Source organism: Oncorhynchus mykiss, chromosome 13 (genome assembly GCF_057628025.1).
Source record: "Oncorhynchus mykiss isolate SJ-2025 chromosome 13, ASM5762802v1, whole genome shotgun sequence".
Lineage (NCBI taxonomy): Eukaryota > Metazoa > Chordata > Actinopteri > Salmoniformes > Salmonidae > Oncorhynchus > Oncorhynchus mykiss.
The window spans coordinates 37,992,478-38,019,583 of record NC_143034.1 but is presented as its reverse complement, the minus strand read 5'-3'; the positions used below and the strand labels follow the sequence as shown (position 1 = coordinate 38,019,583).

Sequence of the window (27,106 nt, the reverse complement as noted above, 5' to 3'; positions counted from 1 at the left end):
CAGCAAATCAAATCAAATCAAATTTGCCTAATAAATATTTATAATATAAGTCCCACTTATACCATGTATATGTACTTATACCATGGCATTGCTGAATACACCTTTCTTATTGGCTTGAAGGGCATTCTAGAGGGTGCATTATTTCCCTATAACCCAAGGTATTCATAGGTTGCACCTCCATCACTCGGTCATGCCATTGTTATGAATGTTTTGAAGCCGCCCTCTATCGGCATCGGGATAGTGGTGCCCTAAAGTGGTGATAAGCCCCCCAGACAGCACACATACATTTTCCCGATGTTGACCTGACAGCGTTATATCGTTAGTAGATCGCGTTCCATTTAGAAGGTCGGCGGGAGGGCGTCTGAGTGTGGGAGGTCTTAATGCAGGCGCGCTCAGCATCACTGTGTTGGCCGTAGATCATGTAGACATCTAAATTAGGACCCAGATAGCACACATACGTCTGCCCAACGTAGTCACGATGTATACATGATACATCGGGAAGATGTAGTATGAATAGCGTTCTACATCGTTTCTATGTCGGCCAGGCATCAACATTTTATTCTGATTTTAATTGGCACATCTCGCCAATGTGCAAACGCTATCCAAACTACATATTCCCTATGCATTTTGATATGTCGGCCAAAGGTGTGCGTGCTGACGGGACGAGTGTCACAATTCTCTCGATTCATAATCATTCCTCACCTGCGGAAGGGGTCAAGTTCCACATCTTTCAGGTATATCCTACCCATGGACAGTCAAACATTTTCTGGTCATGGTTAGCAATACTTTTATCAGAAAATATGTATAAAGCTATAGGCTTAAATAAATTAATCAAAAGCGCCTTATCGGATTTACAGTAAATGTCCCATGCGTTCTTTTCACCACGTGACTCAAATGTTTCCTTTTTTTGTATTCATCAAATATTCACTGCTTTTAGCCTGTAATAAAACCTTCATTCCATCTTTATCAAACTAACTGCACACCCTCTACATAAGCTACCTTTTTGTCAAATGTGATGTTTATGTTTCTCTCTCCTCTGTGCTGGAGTTCTTTTATTAAGAACTTGGTGTATCAACACCCTAACCAACACCCTTACACCACTGAGGCTGACGCATATATACCTTTCGTAATATTTCCCCTAATGTTATTAGCCGACAATCTCTGTTGTTGCTTCATTCCTTCCTCGGTTTCAACAGTTAAATGAAATACATTTTGATGTCCTTATCTTCATCATTCTAAAGACATCCTTAAATAATATAGGACTAGAATTAGACGCAGAAGGCTTTCACTTCTCTTCACGAGGATTGAATGGTTATGGGTCTGGATAAATAACTGCTATAGCATACTGCACGCTCGCTCTTCTTTCAAACTCTCCTTGAGTTCTATTGGCTGCTGTATTTCACATCCAGCAAACAAGAGCTTGGGTCCCTCTTCGAAAAGTATATTGGTAAAAGAAATGCTAAGAACAATATTGTCCAGCAAGCTATTATAGTCTAGGTTTCCCTGCATTGGACTCCAAGAGCTAAGGAGGGTTTTTTAAAGATAGAGACCAGCGGAGCACAGGTGCATGCGTATTGCGCAAGAGACAGAGGCGATAAGTTAAATCAAATAAAATTGTATTTGTCATATTAGAAGTCTATTATGCAGAACCCATCATTAATTAGCTAAATATAAGGCTAATACTGCATTGAATGTATTACCTGAAAGAGGTAGGCTAGGACATCTATATATAGAGCTTTATATTAATCTAGAACAGGATTATCTATTTTGGATGCAATTTGAATGGAGTTGATGAAGAGAAAGACTACCAGAGTGCTCGCGCGTGCACTGATTTAAAGCAACAACATTTGAGTGCTAGGCCGTTTTAAAACTCTGCAGCTGCAATAAAATAAAGTCTAAATGTGATTCCCGACAGCCAGATGGAGATGGGTAAATTAGACCCGCATTCGGTCTTTATATTACTGTAGCATACACTATGTTGCAGCAAATGCAGGCCTACCTGTCATAAGAAAAAACGTTACCGTGATATAATGATGGGTCCACGTGCATTGTGAACTGCGCTCCACACTGAGATGAGCTGTTTGTCCCCACCATGAGCATTGATGATTCATCATGCAGAGGCCGTAGAGAAGCCAGATTTCGACATTTGCATACAATTTAACATTTCCATTTCACGCCATGCTGTTCATATAAATCACTTATTATAATTTACTGGTTTCTCAAAGTTATTTTTTTCCCGGGAAAAGGGAGTGGTTTTGGGCTGTAAATGTCGGTAACCAGGTTCCCCCATTCAACTCTGTATCATACATTTTTCAGACCTCTAAAGTACTCTAATGTCCCAATGAGTGTTTCAATTACATCATAATATTGTTTATTCTATGTTTTATTCAGTGTTACAATGTGAACATGACCAGAATACAGATTTTTCACCTATATTTGCTTATGCACAGATTTTTTTTGTGTGGAGACGGCCATGGAGAATCGACTATTAAATTCTTAGATCCACAGAAAGCCGCACGATTTTGTCTATAAAAATCTTGAGTATCAAATGAGTAATGCATTACAATTGTAAATTTCAGTCCTTTCCAAGTATCGTTCCAAATAGAAGGTGCATGACAGTACATTAAGGATTACTTATACTGTTGTTATGATTAATGGTAAAAGAAAATCACCAAAATTGAATTACGGTCGAGTTGAAAACAGTGGTACCACATATGGAACTCGATCTCGGCCTTTTATTTTCATAAACCAATGAAAATTGAGCATAGACAGTGTTGTCATTCTGTGGTGTAGTAACGCTACCATCCACTGGAGGGCAAAGGATGAAGCTAGATTGTTAGATATACACACTGATGTGAGTTTAAGCAGGTGTAACCTTCTTAACCGCTTCCTTTCCATGTAAAGTGATGCGTTTCAGACCTCAAAAGTAAACTTTTGTTACGAAAGTATTCTGACCGCTTGACTTTTTCCACATTTTGTTAAGTTACAACCTTATTATAAAATTGATTAAATTGTTTTTATTCCTCTTCAATCTACACACAATACCTCATGACATATCAAAAACAGGTTTTTAGCCATTTTTGCGAATTTATACAAATAAATCAAAAGTGACATTTACATAAGCATTCAGACACTTCACTCAGTACTTTGTTGAAGCACCTTTGGCAGAGATTACAGCCTTGAGTCTTCTTGGGTATGACGCTACAAGCTTGACACACCTGTAGTTGGGGAGTTTCTCCCATTCTTCTCTGCAGATCCTCTCAAGCTCTGTCAGGTTGGATAGGGAGCGTCGCTGCACAGCTATTTTCAGGTCTCTCCAGAGATGTTCGATCGGGTTCATGTCCGGGCTCTGGCTGGGCCACTCAAGGACATTCAGAGACTTGTCCCAAAACCACTCCTGCGTTGTCTTGGCTGTGCGCTTAGGGTCGTTGTCCTGTTGGAAGGTGAACCTTCGCCCCAGTCTGAGGTCCGGAGTGCTCTGGTGCAGGTTTTCATCAAGGATCTCTCTGTATTTTGCTCCATTCATCTTTCATCTTTCCCTCGATCGTGACTATCCTCCCAGACCGCTGAAAACATCTACACAGCGTGATGCTGCCACCACCATGCTTCACCTTAGGGATGGTGCCAGGTTTCCTCCAGATGTGAAGCTTGGCATTCAGGCCAAAGAGTTCAATCTTGGTTTCATCAGACCAAAGAATCTTGTTTCTCATAGTCTGAGAGTCCTTTAGGAGCCTTTTGGCAAACTCCAGGCGGGCTGTTATGTGCCTTTTACTGAGGAGTGGCTTCCGTATGGCCACTCTACCATAAAGGCCTGATTGGTGGAGTGCTGCAGAGATGGTTGTCCTTCTGGAAGGTTGTCCCATCTTCACAGAGGAACTCTGGAGCTCTGTCAGAGTGACCATCGGGTTCTTGGTCACCTCCCTGACCAAGGCCCTACTCCCCCGATTGCTCAGTTTGGCCAGGCGGCCAGCTCTAGGAAGTCTTGGTGGTTCCAAACTTCTTCCATTTAAGAATGATGGAGGCCACTGTGTTCTTGGGGACCTTCAATTCTGCAGACATTTTTTGGTACCCTTGTTCCTCGACACAATCCTGTCTCAGAGCTCTACGGACAATTCCTTCGACCTCATGGCTTGGTTTTTGGTCTGACATGCACTGTCAACTGTGGCACCTAAAACTTAGAGGTAATCAAGACCTGGGGAAACCAGTCTTGCATTGGATATCTTGTTCATAATGTATTGCAGTGCTTTTCACAATAAAAAACGTAGAAATTCAACATCAGTTTTTTCATTTTTTGCATTTACGGAACATTATCGCTCATATAAATTTCTCAAAAGTTTGTTTTGACATTATATTTATTGTAGCTGACAGTGTGCTGAATCAATAGATTTAAAACACTTCAGGCGCTCATTACAGAAATGCCTGTAGAAGTCAAAATGTCAAGGTGGTGAAAAACAACTTTATGGGGTTAAGTGTTATCAGCAGATGTCTTGAAAATAGAAAAAGGCAGCGAGTTAGTAGTTCCTGCGCCATAGACAGGCAATTGCTTTGGAGTTGTTGAAAGAATGTTTTGGTATTTCTATATGATCAACCATTACATAATCTAGACCTACGTGAAACAGTATAGTACACAAGGTACACATTTGAAATTTGGCTGTGCATCCGCAGTCACTCAATTAGCCCATGTCCGCAAATTTGTCTTGATTGGTAAGTTAGTCTAGTGGCCAGCTATCTAAACTTGTAGTAAGCACCCCGGTCGAATTACCAACCGGGGTGGGGCCCTTTGATCATCAGTTATTTTTTTACTCCTGGCTCAGAGTTTGTCTTAGCAGTGTCATAACATCATCCTAAAAATGACTCTGACATGGGAGTTTTTTTCTAGTCTTAAAACAGGTTTTAACAGAATTCCTAGGACCTTTTCTGAGACGCTTTGTGGATACGGGTCCTGGTTTCCATGTTTGATACCATTGCATTCATTATAATGAGCCTGCAAAATGTCTGAAAGTAAATGATCACAGTTTATACTGCATGTTCATCTACACTACCAGTCAAAAAGTTTAGAACACCTACTCATTCAAGGGTTTTTCTTTATTTTTACTATTTTCTACATTGTAGAATAATAGTGAAGACAATAAAACTATGAAATAACACAAATGGAATCATGTAGTACCCAAAGAAGTGTTAAACAAATCTAAATATATTTTATATTTGAGATTTTTCAAAGTAGCCACCCTTTGCCCTGATGACAGCTTTGTACACTCTTGGCATTCTCTCAACCAGCTTCAACTGGAATGCTTTTCCAACAGTCTTGAAGGAGTTCCCACAGATGCTAAGCACTTGTTGGCTGCTTTTCCTCCACTCTGCGGTCCGACTCATCCCAAACCATCTAAAATTGGTTGAGGTTGGGTGATTGTGGAGGCCAGGTCGTATGATGCAGCACTCCATCACTCTCCTTCTTGGTAAAATAGCCCTTACACAGCCTGGAGGTGGGTTGGGTTGGCGCCTCCCCCCTGGGTTGCGCCGTGGCGGAGATCTTTGTGGGCTATACTCGGCCTTGTCTCAGGATGGTAAGTTGGTGGTTGAAGATATCCCTCTAGTGGTGTGGGGGTTGTGCTTTGGCAAAGTGGGTGGGGTTATATCCTGCCTGTTTGGCCATGTCCGGGGGTATCATCGGATAGGGCCACAGTGTCTCCTGACCCCTCCTGTCTCAGCCTCCAGTATTTATGCTGCAGTAGTTTGTGTCGGGGGGCTAGGGTCAATATGTTATATCTGGAGTATTTCTCCTGTCTTATCCGGTGTCCTGTGTGAATTTAAGTATGCTCTCTCTAATTCTCTCTTTCTCTCTCTCGGAGGACCTGAGCCCTAGGACCATGCCTCAGGACTACCTGGCCTGATGACTCCTTGCTGTCCCCAGTCCACCTGGCCGTGCTGCTTCTCCAGTTTCAACTGTTTTGCCAGCGGCTATGGAACCCTGACCTGTTCACCGGACATGCTACCTGTCCCAGACCTGCTGTTTTCAACTCTCTAGAGACAGCAGGAGCGGTAGAGATACTCTCAATGATCGGCTATGAAAAGACAACTGACATTTACTCCTGAGGTGCTGACTTGTTGCACCTTCAACAACTACTGTGATTATTATTATTTGACCATGCTGGTCATTTATGAATATTTGAACATCTTGGCCATGTTCTGTTATAATCTCCACCAGGCACAGCCAGAAGAGGCCACCCCTCATAGCCTCTATAGGTTTCTTCCTAGGTTCTGGCCTTTCTAGGGAGTTTTTCCTAGCCTCCGTGCTTCTACACCTGCATTGCTTGCTGTTTGGGGTTTTAGGCTGGGTTTCTGTACAGCACTTTGATATATCAGCTGATGTAAGAAGGGCTACATAAATACATTTGATTTGTTGGAACCAAAAATCTCCAATTTGGACTCTCAATATGGACCTTGCTCGTGTTTCTTGGCACAAGCAAGTCTCTTCTTATTATTGGTGTCCTTTAGTAGTGGTTTCTTTGCAGCAATTCGACAATGAAGGCCTGATTCACAGTCTCCTCTGAACAGTTTATGTTTTGATGTGTCTGTTCCTTGAATTCTGTGAAGCAATTATTTGGGCTATAATTTCTGAGGCTGGTAACTCTAATGAACTTATCCTCTGCAGCAGAGATAACTCTGGGTCTTCCATTACTGTGGCGGTCCTCATGAGAGCCAGTTCCATCACAGCGCTTGATTGTTTCTGCGTCTGCGCTTGAAACGTTCAAAATTCTTGAAATGTTCCGTATTGACTGACCATCTCTTAAATAATGGACTGTCATTTGTCTTTACTTATTTGACCTGTTCTTGCCATAATATGGACTTCGTCTTTACCAAATAGGGCCATCTTCTGTATACCTCCCTACCTTGTCACAACACAACTGATTGGCTCAAGCAACACATTAAGGAAATAAATTCCACAAATTAACTTTTAAGGAACACCTGTTAATTGAAATGCATTCCAAGTGACTACCTCATGAAGCTGGTTGAGAGAATGCCAAGAGTGTGCAAAGCTGTCATCATGGCTACTTTGAAGAATATAAAATATATTTTGATTTGTTTAACACTTTTTTAGGTACAACATGATTCCATGTGTTATTTCAGTTTTGATGTCTTCACTATTATTCTACAATGTAGAAAATAGTCCAAATAAAGAAAAACCCTTGAATGAGGTGTTCTAAACCTTTTGACCTGTAACTTCTCTCAGCTACGTAATTCTGGTTTATCTTCAAGTTTACCAGGACGTCCAAGGTGATCTTTACTGTCCCCTCATCAAGGTAGCTCTCCATCACCGTGTCCTGCCTGACGTCGTTCTCTAGCTGGCTTCCTACAGGAAATTCAGGCTACGGGCTGAAATCTTTCTAGTTGCTCTTCAGTCAGCGCCATCAGCATCAACAAGTCTGTGACAACATGTAAGGAATACAACTACTGGCAACAAGAACATCAATACCTCCATATTTTTGGGGATATACTGGAATATTTGAACTTAATCTCTCAATCTCATAATCATGGGACAGATTCACTCACTAACACAATTTGAAAGCTTTCAAATTATTTCAGAGTTGGCTTTAGCCTGCCTGGAGTTTGTACTTTTGGGATCACTGGTTCCATTAAAACAGGCAGGCTCAATCAAGAACAGCCTTAGTATTTGATATTTCAAATAGTATTTGAACTCCCGTGTCCTAGAGCAGTGGCAATCACAACAATAGGGAATCATTCTGCAGACTAACCTCATGTTCTCCTCCTTTCAAAATCATTTACCAATGGTCCAATTGGTTCAGTCTGTGAAGAAGTCAGAAAGCAGTTGAGGGTGGAAGTGACCTGTCAGGACCTCGTTTTTAATTGTTTTTACTTTGTCAAAGAATGATCCAGATTCTGTAATCCCCTATTTTGCAATCCAGGATCAGATCAATCGTTCCGAATGAGTTTTTCAGAAAAGGATGGGGTCAATCTGATCCAGATAACACAATGTGAAGGTAACAGATGTTCAGTGCTTTGAACAGGCCTACAACCTTGTCATCTACTGACAAGTCGTTACTACTTCTACACTGTCATGGGAAACAGTTACGTAAACTACAAGGACTCAATTATTAAATTATACTGTCATGACGTTGGCCTGGGGGTAGGTTTATGACAGTCATAAATACCTCTTCCCCCCCTTTTTCCTCTCTCTACCCTACTGATTTGACATTTGAAAATCCTTTGGTAAACATAGAGATTCTGGGAACATCAGAAGGTGGGGGGAAATTAACCATATTCTGGTAATCCGACCACTTGAACATATGCGTTGGTACTTAATGAATATGATGTCAGTTCGGTTGTCATCTGAGACATTCTCATCAATGATAGGATGACAAACTCTACAGTGGAAAGTCTGCACATTGTAGTTGTTCAATTTAAATGTTTGAATATAAAATTATTGGTGAAGAGATGAAATGTAATTTTAGCTTCCAAATTAGAGATTTGGGTTTTCATAAGGTTAGGGCTCTTCTCAATCAGTGGCCCGCCCCTGTGAAGAGACATGGGTTATAAAACTGTGAAAACACACCCTTCTCCCTCCACTATTTAGAGAATGTAACCTCCTGTTCCGAGGATGTGAGGACGACGGTCCGATGTCAGAATGGTTCAGATAATAACTACAGAACGAAGCCAACCTCAGCGTGAGCTTTGGTTGCGAATGGTATGAACTTTGAAATCTTATTCACTACAGAAGTGATACCTCCTAGCCGTTGAGTTAGCAACAGCAGCTGCAAACGTGGGCTAGGAAAGAACAGACAGAGTATCCCGTCTACCACACAACGATGTTACTACAACGTATCCAATTTACCAGCAGATACATTCTTCAAAGGACAAAGGACTCTGTTGGGCAACACAGCCTTCCATCTGAAGTTTGCCAATGACCATCTGGATGATCCAGAGGAGGAATGGGAGAAGGTCATGTGGTCTGATGAAACAAAAATATAGCTTTTTTTGTCTAAACTCCACTCGCCGTGTTTGGAGGAAGAAGAAGGATGAGTACAACCCCAAGAACACTATCCCAACCATGAAGCATGGAGGTGGAAACATCATTCTTTGGGGATGCTTTTCTGCAAAGGGGACAGGACGACTTCACAGTATTGAGGGGAGGATGGATGGGGCCATATATCACGAGATCTTGGCCATCAACCTCCTTCCCTCAGTAAGAGCATTGAAGATGGGTCGTGGCTTGTTCTTCCAGCATGACAACAACCCGAAACACATAGCCAGGGCAACAAAGGAGTGGCTCCGTAAGAAGCATCTCAAGGTCCTGGAGGGGCCTAGCCACTCTCCAGACCTGAACCCAATAGAAAATCTTTGGAGGGAGCTGAAAGTCCGTATTGCCCAGCGACAGCCCCGAAACCTGAAGGATCTGTAGAAGGTCTGTATGGAGGGTGTGTGCAAACCTGGTCAAGAACTACAGGAAACCTATGATCTCTGTAATTGCAAACAAAGGTTTCTGTACCAAATATTAAGTTCTGCTTTTCTGATGTATCAAATACTTATGTCATGCAATAAAATGCAAATTAATTACTTAATCATAGTGTGATTTTTCTGTATTTTTGTTTTAGATTCTGTCTCTCACAGTTGAAGTGTACCTATGATAAAAATTACAGACCTCTAAATGCTTTGTAAGTAGGAAAACCTGCAAAATCGGCAGTGTATCAAATACTTGTTCTCCCCACTAAGTGCCATCCAACGAAGTTTGTCAATGAATGATCATAACATAGATGCTAGGTTTGGTTGAGGAGAGGATTGACACTCATGATATTGGCAATGACGTATATATTTAATACAAAAATGACCCTTCTGCATGTTCCAATGAAATAACATCATAAATACAAACCATACGTATTTGTATTGGAAGTCCTCATAAAAACATACAAAATCAACAGTCTGCTTTCAGAAATTCCTCGCCGGTGAGCAAATACGGGAAGACGATATGAAGTACTAGATAATATACCGTAGTTGTGATTAAGTCCTCTCCCATGGGACACCTCCATGGCCATGATAGCCAAGCGAATGCGGCCCTTCGGTCTCTGTCAGCCCTCTCCTAACCTTATTGGCTCAGTCCAAACTTAAGATGCATGCAAGCATCTTAGACTCTCACATAAATCATACATTGTTAATGGGATTCAGACCAGTTCAGTTACTCACATGAATCTCAAGATAGAAGAGCGGCCCCTGGGTAGATTGGCCCTTAGTAAAAACAAAGCAGTGTAAATTGTTGCTGGGACAGCTTCTGAGACCAAAATGTCCCACCATCATCATCATCATCATCAGGACAAACAAAAGAGCAAGACTGTTCCTCGGCCAGTTTCAGGACAGTCACTTCTGCTGGAAAGGCAGCTTCCTGCGGTCTTTGCCAGCATTCCTCTTCCTCTTCTTGCTGAGGAAGTTTTCCAGCTTGCCGCTCTTCTTCAGTTCGCTGTACTTCTCCGCCAGCTCCAGCTTCTTCTTGTCAGCTGTGAGAGGGTTAAGAGAGCAGAGTAAGGTTTTTGAGTATCCTATCTGCGCTTTCACCGTAATGGCATTTCTACAACCAGAGTCTTGTGGTCAATGAAGATGGCGTTTGGACAGCGATACAGTCTCTTATTCCATTGTAATATCTCTGATTTACAATGTGAAAAAAAAACATAAGAGATTCCCCACCCAACCAAACAGGGTACAGCAATGTATTATAGTCTAGTGGCAAATTCTGAGGGGTTCAACAATATTGCATTGTTGTTGCCTTGATTCTAGAACTGTACCATAGCTGAAGTTAAGAGCTTTACAACATAGAAAAATAATGTCTATAGAGAAGAATAAATAGGCTTCAGAGTACAAGAAATAGAATAGAATGTCATGCTTTACATCCCAACTTACATTTCTTGAGGAAGAAAGGCTTCAGTCCCTGGCCCGCCATCTCTCTCTGCTTCCTCTTGAACTCTAGCTCCTTCTCACGCTGCTGTTCCCGGCTCTTCCGGGCCCGCTCCTGGTTCTCCTGAATATGAGAAGGAATCGGGTGAATTATATAGAAAAGAAGCCCTCATTCTAAAACTGCTTTGCATGGTTGTGTGTGTTCAGCAATTAACTCACCATTCTTTGCATGGTTGTGTGTTCAGCAATTAACTCACCATTCTTTTCAACAGGAACTGAAGTTTCTCCTTCTTTTGGTTGCTCTTTAGTGGTTTCTTGAGCTTCTTCTGCACTACCTATATATATATATATACACACACCACAAAGAATGAACACAATTAAATTCAGTGATCGTCAAATGTAAAAAATCTTGAGGACAAGCAGGACCATGTTGTACAAGAGATAATGCAAAACAAGTCCTATTTCAAATGTATGTTGTCTAAAATGTAAAACGGACGGATATGGACTAGACAAATATGGACTGATTAGAATTGATCGTTTTCACACATCTCTCTCGTGCTGTTTGATGTCGTTGATGAATCTGTATGTTTTCTCAAAGATCTCCGGTTTGTATTCACCAGACAGATCGTCAAATCGAGGATCTCTTGACACCTGGGGGGGAAGGGGAAAGTGACAGACAATTACAATTACACCTGGGGCGGCAGTTAGCCTAGTGGTTAGAGCGTTGGGTCCAGCAACCAAATCCCCGAGCTGACAAGGTAAAAATCTGTCGTTCTGCCCCTGAACTAGGCAGTTAACCCACTGTTCCTCAGTAGGCCGTCATTGTAAATATGAATTTGTTCTTAACTAACTTGCCTAGTTAAATAAATAAAAGACAGCATGCAACAAGATGGTTTGAGAGGTCAAAAGCAAAAAAGCAAGAGATGGAGATGTCAATCTACAAAATACTTCAGAAGTGCCTTACTGATTTCTTGACAGGAACTACTTGTCTGAGAAAAGGGGCTGGCCTCTTGGCTGATATCTCCATGGGCCTTAAAAAGAAAAACAACACATGAGAAAGGATTGTTAGGAGTTTAAATACATACACCATCCCCACAGTAAAGAAATAACAGATTTTCTCCAAAATGACTTACACTCAACACATACAGATACTGAATAAAAATGAGGTTCATAAAGGAATCAAAAACCCATAACACATATTTAGAGTGCTAGAAAAAAAAACTAGAATGAATCGCATGACCGATTGGTTTACAAAACAACAATTGCACCCTCATCAGACCACTTCAGATAATCTTCAGATGGTAACCTAATGCTCCAACTCAGCTATTGGAATGGCCTTATTCTAATGCATGAAGGTGAACAGACAATTGGACATTACCTATTCTTGTTGAGGCGTTTCTTTGTGGGAGTTTGTTTTGCCTTGGTTGTTCCGTAGGCTATTTCATTATAGACCTTTGTCCCCACCTTGTTTTGAAGCTTCATAATGTCCTCAAAAGACATTGTTGAAAGCTCTGTAAAAGCCATTAAGAAAAATGAAGGATTCACTGGCTCGCTTAGAATACATGACATTTCACTAGTCGAGAATATTTTATAACCTTATTATGTATAATTATAAATTGAAACTTCAAATGCAGACCATTTCCATTTGCTTACAAATTGTATAGTTATAGTTCTGTATGGATATAGGATTTGTTCTTCATAAATGAGATGGAGAACACACCAAACTATCCTATAGACCTTTTAGGTCGTCAGTGTAAATAAGAATTAGTTCTTAACTGACTCGCCTAGTTAAATAATGGTTAAATAAATAAAATACCTTGACATTTGTTCCTGGGAGATCAACTGCAGTGAATGAAACTATGCTTACGATTTACCTTTTTTAATGTCGTCTTGTGTTTGTATTTCACCACTGCTGTTTACCGATTCCGGTTGTTCTGCGTCATCATCGACATCCTCAGAGTCCTCAGTGTCACTACCCAAACCTGTCTGGTCAACACCATCACTCTCTGCATTTTCATCATTAGCCTCTTCTTCACTGGCATCCTCAAGAGCTTCTCCACCACTCAAACTGTACTCCTCTTCCTCTCGTTCAGACTCTTCCTGGTCTTCCTCGATCATACCTGAGGAGCTCTTTTTACTGAGTAAGGCAAAGTTTTCTTCCAGTTCAGAGTCTTCACCACTACTGTCAGGGGCTTTATTTGACAGACTTTTGGTCTTTTTTGACTTGTTATCCAACCTAGACACAGTGACAGCCACTTCTTGATGTTGCTTTCGCTTCATAGTTGCTTTCTGGTGCCCGGAGGACATTGTGGACTGTGAAAAGACACATAGGAGTTGTAAGCCTTAGCTCACTCGCTTACAAAGTGTATGGGGCCTGAAATAGATTTAGGTAGCCTACTTTGAGATAGTCGATTTGAAACAATAACACAAAGGGTGAAACACCTCTACACATAACATGTTGCTATGAGGCACGTTCTAGCAACACGTAGACAAACAGGTACCAGAAACAGCACGCCTATTTTGACTCCTTAGAAACGGTGGCTTTATAAATCAATGTGATTGATTGGCTCACCTGCCTATGCTGAAAAAGGTTACATAAAACCCCTAAAACAAATTGCCGTGCGTTACATTGGAAAGCCACTCCAGAAATAATGTCTCTCAACGCAAGTCCCCGGCGTTCACTCTCCCCCCGAATAGAACACAACTCGAGTACCAGGCTTTAGAGAGGCCTTGTCTTGCATGGCTAATGTTACTAGTTAACGTTAGCTATAGTGGCTAGCTTGCAATAAAAAGTCAAACCAACAACAACGGTGAATGTAACACGGTATTGTTTTTGGCGAAAGAGTTAAGTAGGTACGTTAACGACTTACCATTATATGAACGACGATCCTAACTTAGAAACGAACTATAATAGCAACCAGCCCAAGATGTTATCCACGTGGGTTTTAGTTGTGTACTGTTAGCTAGCTAGCTACTCTGAGTCTGACTGATTCCCGTGCAATATTTAATCGACCAACGGGGGGCACTGTTGAATAGGTATTGAGATACAGGCAGACGCGGGCCCAAAGATGTATGTGTTACCTTAAATTTGACCTTGTTACAATGCTGACATTTTCTAATTCAAGGCACCTTTCTCTGTCTATACTAACAAGAATGTGTTGATCATCCCCCGATCCACTTCAGAGCTTTATTCTCGATAAAATTGGACAACACTGCTCAAACTTTTTTGTCATTCTCATTGGTAGGTAGGCTCACTTGCAGAGTGAAAAAAAAAACACCCCCGCTTTAAATGATGTTCAGTTTATAAAGGCTTCATAATGCCTTCATAAACACTACATGAATGTGTTACAAATAATCTATAACCGTATGTCATGCATTATACAGGCTTCATTATTGTGGCATAACTGTGTGACAATCACCATTATCAAATGTGACATAACCCACTTATGTCAAATATGATATAAACATGTGACATGTTGTGCTGTAGGATGGCCCATGCTTTGAAGTGTAGTCATGTTTGTCACATTACACCTAATCTCGTTCCCAGACACTTATGCCCAAATGTGCGGAAGGTCCAACAAATCAAATGTGGCCTTCATTAGTTAGGGTTAGGTTTAAAATCACATTTTAAGAAGGGAAATTGTGGAAATGGGTAGGGTTTAGCCATAATTATGACTTTGTCGCACACCAGAACATAACTAGTACCAATACATACAATCAAACAATTACCGACAAGGACATGAGGGGAAACAGAGGGTTAAATACACAACATGTAATTGATGGGATTGGAATCAGGTGTGATGGAAGACAAGACAAAACCAATGAAAAAAAAAATGGATCAGTGATGGCTAGAAGGTCGGTGACGTCAACCTTTGAACACCGCCCGAACAAGGAGAGGGACCGACTTTGGCGGAAGTCGTGACAGTACCCCCCCCCCCCCCCCCCCCCCCCAACACACAGACGGAAAGTACAGAGCCCAATCGCCTCCAATGTCCAGCTGGGCCTCTGTACGTTCCGTCTGCTATCCGCGACCGGCTGATCTATTAGGCACACACGTCACCCTCCTCTGGTCATCCGGGCATCGGTCGAACAGTGCGCTGTCTTAATGGGAAGTACTGGTGGTCCACTTTGGCTAAGGACGTGAGGGTTTATGTTTCCTCCTGCTCAACGGAACGTACAGACGCCCAGCTGGACATTGGAGGGGATTGGGTGGGGATTGGGCTCTGTACGTAACGCCCGGGTAAAAAACATGGCCCACCTTGCCTGGCGAGGGTTCAGTCTTCTCGCCGCCCGGATGTTCTCAGGATTGCGCTTGTCAGTCCAGATGAGAAAAGGGTGTTTAGCCCCATCAAGCCAATGTCTCCACGCCTTCAAGGCTTTGATGACAGCCAACAGCTCCCGGTCCCCCACGTCATAGTTTCGCGCCGCCGGGCTGAGTGAAGAAGGCACAGGGCGGAGCTTTGGTGGCATACCCGAGCGCTGAGAGATCACGACTCCTATCCCAGCCTCGGACGTGTCCACCTCAACAATGAACACCAAAGAGGGATCCAGATGAGCCAGCACGGGAGTTGAGGTAAACCGAGCTTTCAGCTGACCAAAAGCCTATTCCGCCTCAGCCAACTACTGCAAACGCCCCTGTCCCCCCTTCAGCAGTGAGGTAATGGGAGCCGCTACCTGACCAAAGCCCCGGATAAACCTCCAGTAGTAGTTGGCAAACCCTAGAAACCACTGCACCTCCTTTACCGTGGTGGGAGTCGGCCAATTACGCACGGATGAAATGCTTTCACTCTCCATCTCCACCCCTGAAGTGGAAATGCAGTACCCTAGGAAGGAGACAGACTGTTGGAAGAACAGATATTTCTCAGCCTTGACGTACAGGTCATGCTCCAACAGTCGACCAAGCACCCTGCGCACCAGGGACACATGCTCGGCACGTGTAGCGGAGTATATCAGGATGTCAGCAATACACACCACTACAACATGCCTGTGCAGGTCCCTGAAAATCTCATCTACAAAGGCCTGAAAGACTGATGGAGCATTCATCAACCCGTACGACATGACGAGTACTCATAGCTCCCAGAGGTGGTACTGAAAGCCGTCTTCCACTCGTCTCCCTCCCGGATACGCACCAGGTTGTAAGCACTCCTGAGATCCAATTTGGTGAAAAAGCGCGCTCCGTGCACTGACTCAATCGCACTGGCTATGATAGGTAGCGGGTAACTGTACCTAACAGTGATCTGGTTGATACCTCGATAGTCAATACACAGGTACAGACCTCCATCCTTCTTCTTCACAAACAAGAAACTTGAGGAGGCAAGTGAAGTGGAGGACCAAATGTACCCCTGCCCCAGGGTTTCCATAGCCTCTGTCTCCTCCTGTGACAGGGGATACACGTGACTCCTGGGAAGTGCTGCGTCTACCAGGAGATTTATCGCACAATCGCCCCGTCGATGGGGTGGTATTTGAGTCGGCCCCTTTTTTACAGAAGGCGAGAGCCAAATCGGCTGTTTCAGAGGGGATGCGCACGGTGGAGACCTGGTCTGGACTTTCCACCATAGTATCACCAACGGAAACCCCTAAACACCTCCCCGAGCACTTTCGTGACCAATATGGATCCCTAAACTATGGGCAAATGATCTGTCTATAAAGTTCCCAGCTGTGCCTGAATCTACGAGCACCTTACGCTGGGAATGCCTAGGAAAACTCAGGAAAATTAATATACAAAAACATGTGTGTAACAGAGGGCTCTGGGTGAGCCTGGTACCAACTCACCTGGGGTGACACGAGAGTGCCCTGCCTACTGCCTCAACTCCCAGAGGAACCTCCCTAGCACCGACCGGCAGTGTGCCCTCTGCGGCCACAGATGGTGCATGGACCGGCCACTCCTCCGGTCGCCCTAAGTGCAGCACCTCCCAGCTCCATGGGCGTAGAAGCGGTGGTAATGGGGGATGGGATCTACAGACCCCAATCTGGACGTCCACAGGTAGCCAGCAGGTTATCCAACCGGATGGACAGGTCCACCAGCTGGTCAAAGGTGAGAGTGGTGTCCCTGCAGGCCAACTCCCGACGGACATCCTCGCGCAAACTACAATGGTAGTGATCGATCCGGGCCCTGTCCCTGTCGTTCCATCCCGCGCCGGCGGCCAGGGTCCGAAAGTCCAAAGCGAACTACTGTGCGCTCCTCGTCCCCTGCCTAAGGTGGACGAGACGTTCAGGTGAAGCAGGGGGTGAAATCCTTGAATTGGTCCAACACCGCTTCTCCTTCCCCCATACGGCGTTGGCACACTCCAGGGCTTTCCCTGAGAGACAGGAGACGAGGGCGGACACGCTCTCACGGCCCGAAGGAGCCGGGTGGACGGTTGCCAGGTAGAGCTCCAGCTGGAGTAGGAACCCCTGACATCCCGCAGCCGTCCCATCATACTCCCTCAGAAGAGTGAGCCGAATCCCACTGGGACCGGGTGAAGGAGGGGTGAGTAGTGGTGCCCTTGGTGGGGCTGGTGGAGGCGCTGGAGGAGCTCCTCTTCTCTCCCAACGATCCATAGTCTGAAGGACGTGATCCATGGCGGTGCCGAGATGTTGTAGCATGGCCGCATGCTGCTGGACGCGCTCCTCTACCCCTAATACGGGGGTGTCTGCTCCTGCTGTCTCCATATGGTTGGGTGCGTGATTCTGTCAGAAGGTGGGTGTAGCTGGTGCATGAAGTCAGGTGCAGGAGAGCAGAATGAGTGAGCAACGTACTTTACTCAAAATAAAGGCACAAGGTAACAATACACTTGACCAACAATAAACGGTAATCAATTACGCACGACTGAAAACAGCACCCGTCGAAAACCAGCCATAACGTGGGGGAACATGGGGGAAACAGAGGGTTAAATACATGAACATGTAATTGGGGAATGAAACCAGGTGAGTAGAAAACAAAGAAAAAACAAATGGAAAATTAAAAGTGGATCAGCGATGGCTAGAAGACATTGACCGAGAGGCACCTACTTCGGTGGAAGTCATGACAGTAGCTGTGAAAAGTAAACATACATTTATAGGAGCAGTTTCCCAGACAAAGTTTAATTTAAGTCAGGTAAGTAAGCTAATTCTTCTTAAATTAATCCAGATTCAAAAAATAGCTTTCTGAGATGTTGCTTAACTTCAGATGAATTAATTATGGGGAGTCTCAGACTAAGGTAAATAAGGACTAACCAGTTAATCTTTGTGAAGCCTAATTAGATTAATGATGTGCACTTGGTGCTGACCTGAGGCTGCTTCAAAAATCAGGGATGGGACACGAATACATAAGCAAGTCACCTAAACCAAGCAATGGATGGAGGTAAAAGAAAACATTAAAAGAATTTCAGTGACTGAAAAAACCCTCTTGAAGTGAATTGTGTCAAACCACCCAATTATCGAGAACAAACAGCATGATTCATCAACAGAAAACAATAAAAAATAGTGCCTGAACTACCATTTGTAGGGAAACCAGAAGCAGGTTCTTCTCGAACCAGCACCAGTTTGGGATCTAAATATTTCCATTTGTGAATAATAACCTTTTTGTTACCAATCCATGGCTATTGTTTGCTTCAATCACTTGAGCTGTCTTTGTTGTGAGAAGTGCTGCATAGCAAAAGCATCTCTGCAGGGTTGTCCATTTCTGTCAAGATTCTGTCTCAAGCCATAGAAACAAATGGGTATTCTTCATCTTCAGTGCGAGGATCTGGGCAGCCATGCTGTTTGAGGTAATTATGAAGCACTGCTGTTGCAATTATGACAATGCTGTATCTTCTTGGTTGAAAGTGCAATGTGTTTCTGAGACACTGGTATTTTTGGTATTTTATTAGGATCCCCATTAGCTGTTGCAAAAGCAGCAGTTACTCTTCCTGGGGTCCACACAAAAATGGCATAATATAGAACATTCATAGACAAGAACAGCTCAAGGACAGAACTACATCAAAAATATTTTAAAGTCACACAGCCTACATGTCAGTACATACACACAAACTATCTAGGTCAAATAGGGAAGAGGCATTGTGCTGTGAAGTGTTGCTTTATCTGTTTTTTTAAACCAGGTTTGCTGTTCATTTGAGCAATATGAGATTCCATGCAATAATGGCTCTATAAAATACTGCACGCTTTCTTGAATTTGTTCTGGATTTTGGGACTGTAAAAAGACCCCTGGTGGCATGTCTGGTGGGGTAAATGTGTGTGTCAGAGCTGTGTGTAAGTTGACTATGGAAACTATTTGGAATTTTCAACACATGAATGTTTCTTATACAAATAAGTGATGCAGTCAGTCTCTCCTCAACTCTTAGCCAAGAGAGACTGGCATGTATAGTATTTATATCAGCCCTCTGATTACAATGAAGAGCAAGAAGTGCCGCTCTGTTCTGGGCCAACTGCAGCTTAACTAGATATTTCCTTGCAGCACTCAACCACACGACTGGACAATAATCAAGATAAGACAAAACTAGAGCCTGCAGGACTTGCTTTTTGGAGTGTGGTGTCAAAAAAGCAGAGCATCTCTTTGTTACAGACAGAACTCTCCCCATCTTTACAACCATTGAATCTATATGTTTTGACCATGACAGTTTACAATCTAAGGTAACACCAAGTAATTTAGTCTCCTAAACTTGTTCAACAGCCACACTGTTCATTACCATATTCAGCTGAGGTCTAGAACTTATGGAATGATTTGTACCAAATGCAATGCTCTTAGTGTTAGAGATGTTCAGGACCAGTTTATTACTGCCTGCCCATTCCAAAACAGACTGCAACTCTTTGTTAAGGGTTGTAGTGACTTCATTAGCTGTGGTTGCTGATACGTATATGGACACACATGCCTTGTTTAATGCCAGTGGCAGGTCATTGATAACAATAAAAGAGTAGAGAGCCTAGAGAGCTGCTGTGAGGTACACCACACTTTACATGTTTGACATTAGAGAAGCTTCCAATAAAGAAAACCATTTGAGTTCTATTAGATAGAGAGCTCTGAATCCAAGATATGGCAGAGAATGAAAAGCCATAACACATATGTTTTTCAACAATATGTTATGGTCAATAATTTCAAAGGCTGCACTGAAATCTAACAGTACAGTAATTTGTGTCAGTGCAGTACATGTTGAGTTCCCTTTTCTATAAGCATGCTGAAGTCTCCATATACCAAAAATGTGCTCCACTGTACCTCTGGTGCGAACATGAGCTTGGTTGTACCGTTGTTGCTCAGGTCCTATTGCAGGAAGATAGGGGTTGAACAATAAGTTGGTCTGTGCATACCCGCTGTCACCAAGTATGATTCCACTATGTTGTCTTCCTTCAAGCTGAGCATACAAAGAGGAGTTCTGGAGTTGCACCTTTCCGACGTGCAACAATGTTGGAGAACTGCAAATTGGGAGTGCACACACTTTGTACAGTTTTTAAGATTCCTGTACTTCTCAGCATCTGCTGTAGAAGGGAATATGACTTCCATTTATACAGCTAATGACTCCAGGGAAGTTCCCATATTCATATAACTCTACCTTGTAGTTGGCTTGGGTAACAGCATAATAGAACTTCATGTAATTGTCATTCAGTTCGCATTGTAGACTTTGTGGACTATTCTGCAAACTGTCTGTTCACTTGCACCACACAAATCTCCTGTTTCACAGTGGAAGGTTCCAGATGCCAAAAACCTCAATGTCAGCTGCATTTTCTTTGTATTTACGGAAACGATCACGAAAATTGATTTAATCAAAATGGGTTGCTCCTGTCTATAATCGCCCTTCTGTCTGGCCTTGGTGGTGCTCGTTGATCATCATTGAAATAGTCCAGGTAATACATTTTTTGGGCCAGGTTTAATTTAAGCTTTCACTTAGATCTAGATTAATTATAATCGTCTTTCTGGAAATCAGAAGTCTGAGACTATTTTAAACCATGTCTGAGAAATGTAATATACATTTGTCCAGTTTAAAAGTGAACATTTGTCTAGGATTAGGCTTAATCTGTGTCCGCAAAACCGCCCCATAGAGTTTGTTTTATGGTAGGATCAAGATGGTCAGATTTATATTTAGATACTGCATATTGACATTTATTCTGGAATGTTTAATGTTTCATTAGCATCATGGAAAATGTTAAATGTCTAGTAACCCATGTTGGAATAAGTGTTGAAAATGCAGGAGTATGTGACTGAACTCTTTGTTCTTGCTATCAGCAAAACAAGAGCTGTCATTGTTAGGGGTGAGCTATAGCCATAGGAATTTGAGGTCATGTAGCTACAGTACATAAGACGGTTGGTTCTTGGAACAGCAAATGGACAGGGCTGTTTCATGCCTTAAGTATTTTTGGTCCTCATGGGGTTGACCCAAAGTCAGTTGACTTCAGTTGAGCCTCGAGAGAAAGGGGGCATGGGGTGTAAGGGTAAAATACAAACATGAGAAGTATTCATTTGTGAGAGTGAGCAAGTTAGCATGGTGTAATTGTGATACGTTCATAAATCAACGAGGGAATTCCCCAACATCTTGTACAAGGCAAATATGTGAACGCAGTTCCACCAGAGTATAGGATTACACAGTGAAATATTTGAGAAAACAAAAATAAATCTTCTTTCTACAAAACCCCAATCCATCTTCATGAAACAATGACAGGTATTTTCTCCTGTTCCTATAAGAACAAACAACATTGTATAAGTCCCAGTCCACATACAGTATAGGCCTGTGGCTTATAACGTGGAAAATACCTGTAATTGATTGCCAAAGAAGTACAGAGGATGTTACAGTAGCCTGATAGGACACCTGGTTCAAATCAAGTGGAAGCCTGAGGCCTGAGTAAGCACAATGTGTTTCCTATGTGTGTCTGTAAATGTTTGGCCTGTGAATGTGGAATTAAAAAAATAAGTGGAAAATTGCATTGGATTTTGTTACTCCTCAAAACAAACTCATAGGGATTGTTATGAAAAAGTGTGAAAACTGTTAGAAAAGACAACTGATTCTTGAGGCATGTTTGAGAACAAGCAAATACCCTGACCTTTAGTCTTTGTAGAGCAAACATTTGACAATTTGACCAGTTATGGAGAGAGATAAAGAGAGAGAGGGAGAAAGAGAGAGAGAGAGCAGACTGCAGACGTGAGATCTAGAGGTGCTTCATGTTTGTTGTTCTTGTTAAAAGCATTACCTCATTGTCCAGCTGTGAGCAGGCAAGACCAGAATGAGAGAGAGTGAGAGCGAGAGAGAGAGCAAGAGGAGCATTTTACCCCTCTGTTACTCTACTCATATCTGAGCATGGAGCTTTTTGTTTGGGGAGGAAGTTTTTACAGCACCAGTTTACAACCCTCAGTCACTCTGACTCTGCCCAGCCCTTGACAGAAAGTGGTGACCTCACTCCTCTTTAATGAAACTTCCCCCCTCTCTTTCCCTTCCTATTTTTTCTTTTTTTCTAAGAGAGCACCCAGGCAGCAAGCCAGACACTTTCCCTTTTCACTCAGATGTCTCTCTCTCTTTCTGTCTCTCTCTCTCTCTCTCACCATTGGCTTGGTGGTTGCTCAGAAGAGGCACTCCTCCCTCCTCGCCTTCTCATATTGGTTTCCCCTGACATGACACAGGCGCTGTAGCTCAGTTGATAACTTCGAAACAGACAGGAGGGGACGTTCTATTGTGTGTCCTGTACTTGTCTTCCTCTCCATGAGGTGCAAGGAGGCGGGTGGCTTTTTGAGTGAGTTTTGCTTTTGACAATTTTTTTGGGGAAAAGAGCGTTGTTTATTCGAGAATTCACCTCTCATTCTGAACTTCTGATACTGGACATTGCCGTTCATGAGGTGAGATATCTGTATTGTTTTGTGACTCTTGTATGCCCATCTAGACTAAACTGCACAGCTATCAAAAACCATGTCTGAGGGTGTCGTCAGAAAAATCCAACCCTTTACCATTGGGACCAGGCTGTCTGTCCCCTCTGAAGCCAAATGCCAGGAGTTCGTGGACGTCTATCTGCCGAAGTCTGCTGCTCCGGACAAGTTGGAGCTACACGACCAAATGTCCCTTTACATGGGCCAGTCCCAGGGGTGGCCTGGGAACTCGGAACTCCCACAAGTGGCCACCCAGGTCTACGCTTCAACACCAGAGGGACATCAGGATGAGAGAGTGGAGGAGGACAGGAATTCTGTGTCCCCCACTGCATCCTCTAGATCCATCAGGAAGATTGCTATTTGCCGGAATGTTGAGACAGCCCCCGACGTGTCCTTGTGTGACTCTGACCTGGCCACTTCCGTTAGATCCACGTCGGAGACCATCCGAAGCAACCACAACAGTGTTCACCCAAAACCGCCATCCTTGATGGTAGAGGACGACTTGGATAAGAGGTCCAACTCTCAGTCTAAGGTAACCTTGGATTACAGTTGTTTTATTCATGGTGTCTCACATGTTATTGAGTTGGGATAGGCTACAAGCCAGCACCAACTAATGTACATTTCAAATCACCTGGTTCAAATCAATTGACTTTGAAATAGAAATGGTGAATGTCTCAATCAGTGTTATGGACATTTGTTTTGTTTCTGTTGGTCAATGTGACCCGTGTTAACCATTCTCAAGCTTTCTGAAAGCAAATTAATTGACTTGTTTACTTTAAAGAAAGTAAGTCCAGAGCCAAAAGGCAATAGGAGGATTGGGAATTAAATCCATAACCACAAAACCCAGTGTAAGTAATGTTTTTCTCCCTCATTTCACATACTATGTAATGCTCTCATTACATAAGTGTGTTTTAACATACTAATAATTACTGGATTTGTGTTACTGACTAAGCTGAGTAACAACATCAGAATCTTTCCGTTGGGCGCCTTCCACCCTGCAACACAAGATACTGTTTTATCGGCTGTTACCAAAAGCAACATGATATAAACACCACCATAACGTACATTGTTCCAGCATGAAACCTCCACACACACACACACACACACACACAATGTGTGCACTATTACCTCAGTGTTGCATTATCCACACTGTACTCTCGAGCTATGAGATCATCAGCAGGCTTTCATTAAGCTAGGCAAAAGGCCACGTTTCGGATGAACTGGTTATTTCCACAGAATAAACGACTCCCAATTTCATAATTGAAGGGGTTGCATGATAAAAATAGCAATCAGGCACATTGCGTTGGTGGATATAATGATGCCGAACTGAAGTTGTACCTGTGATTAAGTGTTTCTCCAGATCCACAGCTGGCAAACAGGTTATTTCAATATTTGCGAGTACCTTTAGGAATTTAAGGGGATCCTGATTGTATTTAATGGCGACATTGACCAACTATTTTGAAATATAACTCTACACGTTCCATAAGTTCCACTCCAGTGGCATGGGCATGCCAAAATAAGCTGACATATGAGGAAGATTGTGTACTTATTATCACATACCATGTTAAGATGCATATTTTATGCACTCAGAAAGCATGATATACATTTGAAGCAAACCGGAAAATTTAGTTAGATATTTATACAGACAACAGTCCAATGGTTACAGTTTTCAATGCTGAGCATGCAACTAGCAAAAGGACAGTGGGAGGGGAAAAGGAACGCCCCAACAAGCGAGAAGAGGAGCAATTATTTTGAGATGAGATCATGGCTTTGGCTCTCTTCGTTCTTCATCTCGGCCCTGTGTAGGTGGGCTGGCTGAGTCACACAAAGCCTGCGTGATCTCATCGGTGTGTTTAGTACACAAGTTCCATTTTTCACCAGGATTGAGTATAGCTCTAGGGGTCCGTTTCTGTGTATCTGTCTGTACATTTCCCTGTTTCGCATGACAATGTCTACATCTCTTGAAGTTTTCAACTTTTCAAGGGCCCAAGACTAAATAGACACATTGTTTATAGCCAGGCAAGCTATCCAAATACTATGGGGTATGTGCATTCCGTTTTGTGGTCTTTTGTAGCCAACCTGTGGAAGGCACATGGAAATCTTACAACATGGTGAAACTTGTGTTTACAGTTCTTACATGAAACCTGTTCAACAGGGCTTACAGAGACACATTATTGTAAAACATTATAAAGCTCATATACAAGCTTATCAGCGCATCATACTGCATTATAACTGCAAGCTTTAAGTAAACTGTTACCAAAGTGTGTATTTCACTGCAGAAAATACAGTACATTACGTTCCAGGAAAACAAACATCTTTCTAAGATGAAAAGCAGGCAGGCCTAACAAGTTTCAGATTATTGTGGAGACCGTAGGGAACCAGCAGCAGGTTGCTCCATGATTTAGCTACATACTGTGATGATTGATGTAAGAGGTCTCGGAAAGATAATATGCATCATTCAATGTTTTGCATGAGGTCATCAGTACAGAATGCATTGGCATGGCAAAGGGAGAACGGCGACAGACAGGGAAAAGGTTCCTCAAGCTTAAGGTTAAGGTTATGAAATCGCAAAGATGGAGAAGGAGTAGTGCTCTGGAGCTGGCAGAAAATGATTTCAGCTTCCAGGAATTGTGTGCAGATCCTCGCGACATGGCACCGTGCATCATCATGCTGAAATATGAGGTGACAGCGGCAGATGAATGGCACGACATTTCTGAGATATTTTAATTTCAGATCATGAAACATGGGACAAACTCCTTAGATGTTGTGTTTATATTTTTGTTCAGTATATATACCACTGTTCAAAAGTTTGGGGTCACTTAGAAATGTCCTTGTTTTGAAAGAAAAGTAAATGTTTTGTTCATTAGAGTAACATCAAATTGATCAAAAATACAATGTAGACATTGTTAATGTTGTAAATAACTATTCTAGCTGGAAACGGTAGTTTTGCGGGTACTATTTAATGAAGCTGTATTTCTGATCAACTTGATGTTATTTTAATGGACAAACAATGTGCTTTTCTTTCAAAAACAAGGACATTTCTAAGTGACCCCAAACTTTTGAACTGTAGTGTGTATATACAGTGTAGTGTGTATATACAGTTGAAGTCGAAAGTTTACATACACTTTAGCCAAATACATTTAAACAAAGCTTTTCACAATTCCTGATATTTAATCTAAGTAAAAATTCCCTGTCTTAGGTCAGATAGGATCACCACTTTATTTTAAGAATGTGAAATGTCAGAATAATAGTAGAGAATTATTTATTTCCAGCTTTTATTTCTTTCATCACAATCCAAGTGGGTCAGAAGTTTACGTACACTCAGTTAGTATTTGGTAGCATTGACTTTAAATTGTTTAACTTGGGTCAAACATTTTGGGTAGTCTTCCACAAGCTTCCCACAATAAGTTGGGCGAATTTTGGCCCATTCCTCCTGACAGAGCTGGTGTAACTGAGTCAGGTTTGTAGGCCTCCTTGCTTGCACACGCTTTTTCAGTTCTACCCACAGATGTTCTATAGGATTGAGGTCAGGGCTTTGTGATGGCCACTCCAATACCTTGACTTTTTTGTCCTTAAGCCATTTTGCCACAACTTTGGAAGTATGCTTGGGGTCATTGTCCATTTGGAAGACCCATTTGCGACCAAGCTTTTACTTCCTGACTGATGTCTTGAGATGTTGCTTCAATATGTCCACAGAATTTTCCTTTCTCATGATGCCATCTATTTTGTGAAGTGCACCAGTCCCTCCTGCAGCAAAGCACCCCCACCACATGATGCTGCCACCCCCGTGCTTCATGTTTGGGATGGTGTTCTTCGGCTTGCAAGCCTCCCCCTTTTTCCTCCAAACATAACGACGGTCGTTATGGCCAAACAGTTCTATTTTTGTTTCATCAGACCAGAGGACATTTCTCCAAAAAGTACGATCTTTGTCCCCATGTGCAGTTGCAAACCGTAGTCAAGCTTTTTTTGACGGTTTTGGAGCAGTGACTTCTTCCTTATTGAGCAGCCTTTCAGGTTATGCTGATATAGGACTCGTTTTACTGTGGATGTAAATACTTTTGTACCTGTTTCCTCCAGCATCTTTACGAGGTCGTTTGCTGTTGTTCTGGGATTGATTTGCACTTTTCACACCAAAGTACATTAATCTCTAGGAGACAGAACGCGTCTCCTTCATGATCGGTATGACTGCTGCATGGTCCCATGGTGTTTATACTTGCGTACTATTGTTTGTACAGATAAACGTGGTACTTTCAGGCATTTGTAAATTGCTCCCAAGGATGAACCAGACTTGCAGAGGTCTACAATTTTTTTTTCTGAGGTCTTGGCTGATTTCTATTGATTTTCCCATGATGTCAAGCGAAGAGGCACTGAGTTTGAAGGTAGGCCTTGAAATACATCCACTGGTAA

The 27,106-nt window shown here is 42.6% G+C and overlaps 2 protein-coding genes across 9 annotated transcripts in view; one reads left to right on the top strand and one right to left on the bottom strand.

Annotated features, from left to right (window-relative positions):
- Nucleotides 1-9,810: 9,810 nt before the first annotated feature.
- Nucleotides 9,811-13,940, bottom strand: rrp36 (ribosomal RNA processing 36). The gene is made up of 8 exons (XM_021557384.3): nucleotides 13,770-13,940; nucleotides 12,774-13,212; nucleotides 12,278-12,410; nucleotides 11,864-11,930; nucleotides 11,446-11,550; nucleotides 11,157-11,234; nucleotides 10,906-11,023; nucleotides 9,811-10,505 (listed from the first exon to the last, which is right to left on the bottom strand). Exons 1-8 carry the CDS (start codon nucleotides 13,770-13,772, stop codon nucleotides 10,369-10,371), a joined length of 1,080 nt encoding a protein of 359 aa, XP_021413059.2. The 5' UTR covers nucleotides 13,773-13,940; the 3' UTR covers nucleotides 9,811-10,368.
- An 8,345-nt stretch (nucleotides 13,941-22,285) lies between these two features.
- The window catches only part of LOC110486064 (uncharacterized), a 34,048-nt gene continuing 29,227 nt past the window's right edge, over nucleotides 22,286-27,106 (top strand). For 6 of the 8 annotated variants that reach the window (XM_036940717.2, XM_090196135.1, XM_036940716.2 and 3 more), the window contains exon 1: nucleotides 22,286-23,231. In XM_036940717.2, the coding sequence (XP_036796612.2) occupies nucleotides 22,743-23,231 (489 nt within the window). In that variant the 5' untranslated portion in view covers nucleotides 22,286-22,742. The remainder of the gene's footprint in view (nucleotides 23,232-27,106) is intronic. The other 2 variants (XM_090196132.1, XM_090196131.1) reach the window with 1 other exon arrangement.